This window comes from Cariama cristata, unplaced genomic scaffold (assembly GCF_000690535.1).
Source record: "Cariama cristata isolate BGI_N322 unplaced genomic scaffold, ASM69053v1 scaffold4713, whole genome shotgun sequence".
NCBI lineage: Eukaryota > Metazoa > Chordata > Aves > Cariamiformes > Cariamidae > Cariama > Cariama cristata.
The window spans coordinates 54,896-63,614 of NW_009606541.1; the positions used below are offsets into that span (position 1 = coordinate 54,896).

Sequence of the window (8,719 nt, forward strand, 5' to 3'; positions counted from 1 at the left end):
GGTGTTTTGTTTTGTTCTGAATGAATTCTAGTGCTTAAAATCTCTAAAGTTAAATGGCAAACCAATAATGAGTTCTCTGCCTGTGCAATCAAAAGCCTTTGATGAACAGGGTTAACAAGGTAAATGAATTGCACATAGCCATAATTATACATACCCTGTTATTTTACAGCTAAGAATTACAGTTATTGAAATATATCTAATACCCAATTTGTGTAACAGGTTAATGATATTAAGAGCTGCTAACCAATTTTTTTCCTACCTACAGTTTATTACTTTGAAATATAATTAAAATTCCTTAATTCCTTTGATACCTCCTAATTGCTGCTCATTTATTAGGTAACTAGGAGCACACTTATAAATGCAAGAAGTTCCTTAAAAAACACTTACACAAAACTGGCTCCTTAAAAACCACTTACATAACATTGACTTTGAATCCTTTTTTAAATTAAGCAAACACAACATACCTTTCTCTTTTTAAACATGGAAATCAGGAACAACACTGAAGTGCTGAAAACTGGGAGACTGTATGCCAGTGATTCTGTTGGTCCTAACCATTATTTTTCCAAAGAAGGGAGGGGAAGAGGAACCTATAATGAATAGTATCAATGTTCACTCGTTTTCCACTGTGATGTTACCTCTTCTCTCACCCCATGCAGCAGCTATAAAATCAAACGGCAAGTACAGTAGGGAGTATTGCAGAAATGTGAGACTAGCATGCTATTTGTTGTGCATGCTGCTTCTACTGGCACGCTGTAGAACTCAAATAGGCTTATGGAGAAAAAGAAATCCCACTGTCAATGACATGCTGAGGATGAAAAAGAAGATCACAATTTTCTTTTCCAACACCCAAGATACGACTCCCAGTCTATACATACACCAGCAGAAAAAATCCAAACCTTCCTGAAGAAAGGAAAATAGAAAAAGATATACTCCTCTTACAGTTCCAGAGAGCCTTCCTAGCTGACAATGAAGCATGATTTTTGATGCTTTTCAGAGAGTAAAGAAATCTTTAAATGTAGCTTCCTTTAGATTACATTGCAGCCAGCACATGGAACAAGGATGTCAGACTCTAGATCTGGTCACCTTGCACAAATTTCTCTATTTGGACGTCAGTCTAAGAAGAGTATCAGTAACTAATGCCATTCTTGAAAAAAACCCAAAGCAACAACAAAAAAAACCCTGACTGCTGTTGCAAAGATACACAGAAATCAAAGACTGAGGAAGGGCTACTTAGGTCAGGGGACATTCAAGGCAATAAACAGGATACATCTAAAACAGCAGAGGAAATCCCTGTAACTACATATTTGAGGTAAAGAAAATGAAAAGTAGGTTCAACAAGTTTTTCCCTGTGGGGGGGGGGGGAAATAAGCAAACCCTAAAAAAACCAAAACCCAAACCAAACCAACCAAACCACAAAACCCAAGCTTAATAGCAGTAGGAAACCTGATGACCATAGGTCATCCAGACTGCTGTGGAACAGAAGTGAGTGACAATGCTGGTGCTGAGCAGGCAGGCAGCATACAAGGGCTGTAGGCTCTACCACTGGAGGCCAGTCCTGCTTTACAGATCGGGGTAGGGGAAGAATGAGCAAAACCGCCCAATCCACCTCCTGCTCATTCCACAATGCTTCCAAATCTTTTATATTTTTAATTTCTGATTTGTCATGGACAATCCAGCAACAGTCTTCTTATTACTGTTGCTCTAGAAATTGATAAAACACAGCACAAAAAGCTTCCACTTGACACCCTCACATTTGACACAGAGCACTCAAGCCTCATTTCTTTCCTTCCCCCCTGCTTATTTATGTCCTTGAAAGACAGAAAAAAGTGAGTTAGAGAAAAAAAGGCAGAAAAATTAAACAGAGCAGCAGAGCATATCTGAAGTTTCATGAAAGCAGTAAAAACTGAAAGGACATGGTTCTGGCACAGGTTTATGTTACTGGAACTGAACTGACTGGAAGTGAAGATTTCTCTGCTGCTTGGACCTAGAATGCGGTATTTTTATAACATTTGCTGTCTGCTAATCCCTTCTGATAGAATAAAAGAAGAGGAAAAACAATCTCACATTATACAACCACTTGAAAAGACCATCTATACTTAAAAGCTGTACAGATAAACAGATAAAAATATTGGCTGATACCCATCCTTAGTCAATCATTAGAGTACATCTACATCTGTACATTATCACACAAAAGAATAAAGCGAACATACATTGATCAATACAACTTGACTTGACAATTTATACTCAGCTGTATTTTCTCACAGGTCACCTAAACCATTTATACAAGTACCCATCTATGAAAGACTAAGTCTACATTGATTCAGAGCAATGGAACTGGAATGCAAATTACAGGCATGTATGTATTTTTTCCCAATTAAGTTTCAAGATGACAACTGGGCAAAAAATTGAAGGACACCAGAGTACATTTTCCATGTGCTTTTTTTAAAGGTGCGAAATCTGAAGATATTTTTCAGTTACTATTTAATGTGCAGGAAAGTGACTAATGGTATATACAACACACAATGGTCATATACCTGCATGTGTAACTGGCTGCATGCTCAAAAACTGTGTGAAAAAGATGGGAGGGAGAGCATGAATAACATTTGGGGGTGAATGCACATATGGATGGGGTCAGTTTGAAAATGTGGAGGGAGAATTCCAGCCATCTATCACAGGGAAAATAAATACCTTATTATTGTCACACTTTTAATATTTCTTGTCATAAGACCATAAAAATGGAATACAAGCATTTTGAAGTAGTTTGTGAAACAAAGAATTCCCTTTTTCATGGTTTTAGACATAGTTTTAATATTATTGATACTACTACCCATGTTGTCTTGTATGATGTTGTATTTCACTCCCTTTTTTTATTATTGATACTGAGCTTCTAAAGTTACTAACAGAACAACTGATGATCTTCTGTGGTTAATAAAAAGTGCCACCAATTCTTTGAGTTCCATGGTAACTTATGACAATGTCAATTGCAACATTTATTTCTGTTTTTAAAAATCCAAGTGTTATTTTGGGCATGATTCCATAGAGCAAATTACAGCCATTGGTACAAAAGAAAAACTCCCTTCCTGTGAGGGTCACCATAGCTGCACCTCGTATTTTGGGGGACCTGAAGAGAACTTAGCAATTGATTCTGCACTAGACTTCAGCATGAAGTGGCTTTCACTGCCCTCCCCAAAAGGTGTTGGCAACCATGAAGTAGAGAATTAATTTTAAAAGTAAGGAGACATTCTTTCCATATACTCTTTGTAAGATTTTCAAAGTCACTTGTGAAACTTTAGAGGTCTGATTTCTATTGGAAGATAATGAAACCTGGTAGTTTATAAATACTGCTTCTTGACAACAATTAGTCATAATTACTTTCATGTGTCCTATGAGTAGTAAGTGCCATTTTGTACACACTAATACGGATATAGGTAACCTAACACTTAATTTAGCAACATATACACCTTGACATGTCAGGTGAGACTGTCCCATCAAATGTAAAACCACCCACTTTTGAGGTGGATAGCTGTCTGCTAGGGACTGGAGAGAGTGTTAATCTCTATATTTTAACAAATATTATTGAAAAATACTATTTGTAAAACATAGGCAAGTTTAATGGTCCATGTAGTTAATTTTATATCAGTAGGTAAAAAAAATCTAGCTTATTATATGGAACAGAATTACAACGAGTACATATAAATTTAAAATCTGTAATACAGCAATATTCTGAAGAGTGACAGGTGCATGGTATAGCACCCAACATGACAGATGGCTTTTTAAGGAAAATGGGAGATGACAGTGAAATATAGACTAGATAGCAAAATAAATGCATTACCTGGAACCTCTTTTCAGCAGCAGGTGGGAAAGAGAAAAGGATTACTTATACAAGTTTGGCTGAAAGATAGGTGTCAGTGAATTACTCATAGAAATAACTATTACTGACTTTCTGGTTTGTTTACTTCTTTTTACAGCAAGAGGATTATTCACAACTTCACAGGTTATGTAAATCTATTACTTGTACAGAAAACTCCCATTCACTTAAATGGGAATTATGAGGAAAAAAAGCAGAAGCAGAGCCAAGAACCTCTGAAGTATATCAAGTGTTTAAAGAGTTGGCAAATACAACATCTGAATTACTCAAAGAAAGGTTGTGCAGGTTTAACTTCACAAAATGAGCTGATGGATAGAACAGTCAAATCACTATTATAAAGACAGATGTTCAAGCTCATTCATAAAAATACATTCAGTTATACTAAAATACAATTATTTCAGCTAGTCAAAATGTGCGGGGTACTGAGCACTGCTGATATATACTGCTTTTTCATGATTATTTCATTCAGTTTATGTTGACTGAAGATACTTCAACATCCATTTCACAAATCTGTTGCACTGGATGGGTTTTCTCACTCACCTATGATGCTTATTCCTGTACTCTGACTAGCAAAAAATCATTATTAACCATTCAGAATATATGGACATGTACAGATTATTTCCTAGTATTTGTACTATGCATGGGCACTTCTTATTAGTCTCATGAGCAGGTACACTTCCTTCGTTTTGATTTGCTTTTCTTTTAAGAACTACCAAGCAATTGCACTGCAGCAAGGAGGACACTTGTTAGCAGTCTTTTTCACTTACAAGTGAAGTAAAAATAATTTTTCTCATCTGTTAGGGAAAACTTTCCACAAAATTAAGAAAACAGTGTTAACAACTTACAAATGGATTTCCTGCCCCCCTGCCCCCATGAAAAGAATCTTTTTTAAAATACTTGATACTTTGGCAATCGTTTTTTTGATTTTCTCAAAGACAGGAGTTCTGGCTCAGCTTTAGGAGGAAAAAATAATTACCTCAAACTGGTAAAGGGAGACCATTCCTTTCCATAATGTTGTTCTATACCTCAGAGACACAGTAAGACAAGTAACTAATCATAATGAAATTCTTGCTTGGGAAGAAATCTCCAGAAATTTCAGGGGTTTCAATCTCAAGGTTAATGCTCTGCTCTAATCTACATTGCAATGTGCAAAAACTGATTCACAGAAAAGTCAGAAAGCAAGCAGGGCTTTTTGAAGCTAAGACTGTTTAAAAAAAAGTTACCTTAAAATTTAAACTTTCCTGTAATCTAATTTATTCTGCAAAGAGGGTGAACAGAAAGAGAATAGAAGCTGTTAATAGAAAGTCCTTTGCTATAATTTTTAATTTTGATTCCTGGCTTCTCCCCTCTCCCAAATCACCCAAGTTGACAGAACGAAACAAAATGATAAAGCTGATTTTTTACAAGAACAACTTTGGAATTTGTGCTATTTACATTCATATCACAAGTCACTAGATGGGCAAGCAGAAAAATCTATTGCAATCTGTTCGTTTATCCAAAACATATGGAAGATGTTTGTATAAAATCTCTGAATTTCTCTTTCAGTGACAATTACAAGGTGATAATTGGGAGGTTCAGATAAAGGAAGTCTCATTTCAATAGCTTCCTCCCTCTCTTACCCCCTTGGAAGTACAATTTATGTTTATTTACTGTCTGTATCAGGTAAAAAAAAAAATAAAAATTCTTCATTTCTGGATCAGTAAAGGACTAGTTTGTAAAGAGTTCCCTTCCCATTATGAATACACAAGGATCTAAAATATATTATGTATTTCTGCATAGGTCCTTACACGCACAGAAAAAAAAAAAAAAAATCAAGACAAAAAAAAATTTTGAAGCAATTTTGCCACAATGCCTGGTTGCATCTGGGAGCAGATGCAGAGCATCTGAAGAATTTTCAAAAGATGTAAAACACTGGGATCTGCCCATACAAGAAATCTCAGCTTGTAGACTGAGTAATGGTATGTATTAAGAAAACAGGACAGTGATGACTATGAGAGATAAAACTCTTGCAGAGGTTTTAGTTGCCTGCAAATCTTTAGTATGGTACATTTATGGTGAAAAATTAAACCAGAATTCCTGGTTGTTCAATTTTGAGATCTGTTCATACAGCCATTTTTCTCTAAGGTACATTAATCACAGCATCAATCCTTAACAGTGAAAAAAAAAAAACCACGTGAATGCTTCAGGGAGTATAAGAACAGAGTAAGAATGGAGTTGTATTCTCTAGATTCTTCTCCCAACATCCAGTGATTTGCAGTTCAGGGAGCAGCTGAGCCAGAAGTGTTTTCAAAATTAACAGACCATGATGGATTTTTCTTCTGAGCAATTTACCTAGTATAAAAACATACTCGGAAAGAACTTTTAGTACAGGATAGAAACAGTTTTCCAATTTCTTGCTGTAGGTGAACCTGCTTTGGCAGAGGGGTTGGACTAGATGATCTCCAGAGGTCCCTTCCAACCCCAACCATTCCGTGAATTTATTTTGTGCTGCTGAATATCCATGAAGCTATTACACAACCACATTAGACACAGAGTAGACATATTATCACATAAAAATATTATCTTTTAATATTATTATTCAGAAATTATAAATAATTCAAATTACAGACATAAGTGCTGTCTCACAGCCAATGCCATTTTGTGTTTTCAATAGAAGTTAAAATAAGTATTCCAGTATCAATGATATATTACGGTAATTTTACTACTAGAGCATGGCATATCATTAGTAGAGGTGGCTTTAAACAACACTGCAAGCAGATCTTAAACTGATTGAATCTGAATGAAATCTTGAGTTCTAGCATCTGCAAGTTTTTCAAAAAATGTGCCCGAAATTTAGACTTCAACATATTTCTATTCAGCATATCAACTTTTACAACACTAGCATTTCTTATTTCAAAAAATACTTGTCTCTCTCTTATTTCTTTTGAATACTGAATTGCTTATCTAAGATGGTTACTAAAAACAAAAGTCCCAGAAAAAGTGGGGAAAAATCATGTTTGTCCTGAAGTAAAAACAAAGGCAGTGTTGCCTAGAAGTACGAGTTGATGTAATTCACATCTCAAGTTAATGTGTTAGCCACAAAAATTATTAAGACACAGAAATGTCTACTGCTCCTAGTAAAACTGTGCTGTTGTGAAGGGGAAAACAACATTTTTTTAACTTCTGCTATTTCAAGGAAAAAAAAGGTAGTTTACAAGCAAAACCAGAAAATTGAAAACAGGACACTACTTCTGCTGATCAGCAAAAAATAATCCTTTGTTCAGATTCACATTCTGGGAATTGCATTTACATTTTGAATTAAGGGTCACTGGAAGAAAATTATTATGCTATACCAAAAGCAGAATCCCATGTTCCATACTTCACATAGAAGTTACCTACCCACCAGACTACAGTGTTTTGCAGCCTCTTTTGCTTATTCTCCCTTTCTGACCTTAGGGATCTTTTCATTCCTTTCTGCAGAGCTTTAGAGAAAAGGAGTGACACTGTTTTGACCTATCTGGTGATGTGTATTTGAATTTTTGATAGACTAAATGGCCTAAAACGCTGATTTCCTATGTCATCCTACTATTTACAACATAAAAGGTGAGATCAACTCAACCTTTCTAATAACACTAGAATCAAAATCATTTCACTGAATCAATTTTTGGTACCCAGTTGAGTAATTTCTAACTCTAAACCCAGGCCACAGTCTCGGACTACAAGTCCTGGCCTCACAGATGTACTTTAGTGAGACAGAAGCAGGAAACAGATGAGATATCAGGTATGCTTCTTCCTTTAGTGTTCTTCTATTGTTTATCTCATTTAATACTCTAGATACTAAAAATCATATTCCTTCTATATACAGGGAACTTCACTACTCAGCTAGGGTTTATGAATTCCACTTCAGCTGTCAGGTACAACAAGTAGTAATTATGTTTTTGGTATGGTCTTTAAGGTCTTTCTACATAGCTTTAGAGTTCAGTTATATGCTAGTATTTACCTCCATCTTCTCCAATAGAGAATTAGAGTCTTCCTACACTCAATAGTAAGAGAGGTTCAGATATTTTCTGATAAGGAATCTCCTTCATACACAAAGTCAAAATCACTTGAAAGACATTCTCAGAAGCAAATTCTACATTGGTGTGTACTTGTGATCCTGGGAATACAAGGATTCCAATAAAATGTTACTTCAAGAAACATATCTCTTCTAATGTTTGGCAGTAGATATAATAAGCCTATGTGTAACATGGAGATGTACTACCCACGCTCTGAGCAGTTGTATTGGGTTTGCACGGCAAGGTTTTGGTAGCAGGGCGGGGCTACAGGAGTGGCTTTTGTGAGAAGCTGCTAGAAGATTCCCCTATGTCCGATGGAGCCAATGCCAGATGGCTCCAAGACGGCCGCGCCCATCAGCAACAGTGGTAGCACCTCTGGGATCACATATTTAAGAAGTGGAAAAAAAAAGCTGCACAACAGCAGCTGGAGACAGAAGTGAGAACATGTGACAGAAACAACTCTGCAGACACCAAGGTCAGTGAATCATAGAATCATAGAATCATTATGGTTGGAAGCAAACTCAAAGATCATCAAGTTAACCGTATACCCGATGCCACCATGCCCGCTAAACCCACTAAACCATGTCTTGAAGTACCACATCTAAACGTTTTTTGAACACCTCCAGGGATGATGACTCCACCACCTCCCTGGGGAGCCAATTCCAATGCTTAACAACTCTAACAGTGAAGAAGTTCTTTCTAATGTCGAGCCTGAACCTCCCCTGGCGCAACTTGAGACCATTTCCTCTTGCCCTATCGCTAGTTACTGGGGAGAAGAGACCAACCCCCACCTCGCTACAACCTCCTTTCAGGTAGT

General features: G+C 36.4%; 1 protein-coding gene across 1 annotated transcript in view; it reads right to left on the reverse strand.

Annotated features, from left to right (window-relative positions):
* LOC104158677 (echinoderm microtubule-associated protein-like 5) overlaps positions 1–8,719 on the reverse strand; it is a gene marked incomplete at its 5' end in the record, with an annotated part of 42,157 nt that overhangs the window by 21,788 nt on the left and 11,650 nt on the right. The window contains one exon of the mRNA XM_009696391.1: positions 3,833–3,841. Within this exon, the coding sequence (XP_009694693.1) occupies positions 3,833–3,841 (9 nt within the window). The remainder of the gene's footprint in view (positions 1–3,832; positions 3,842–8,719) is intronic.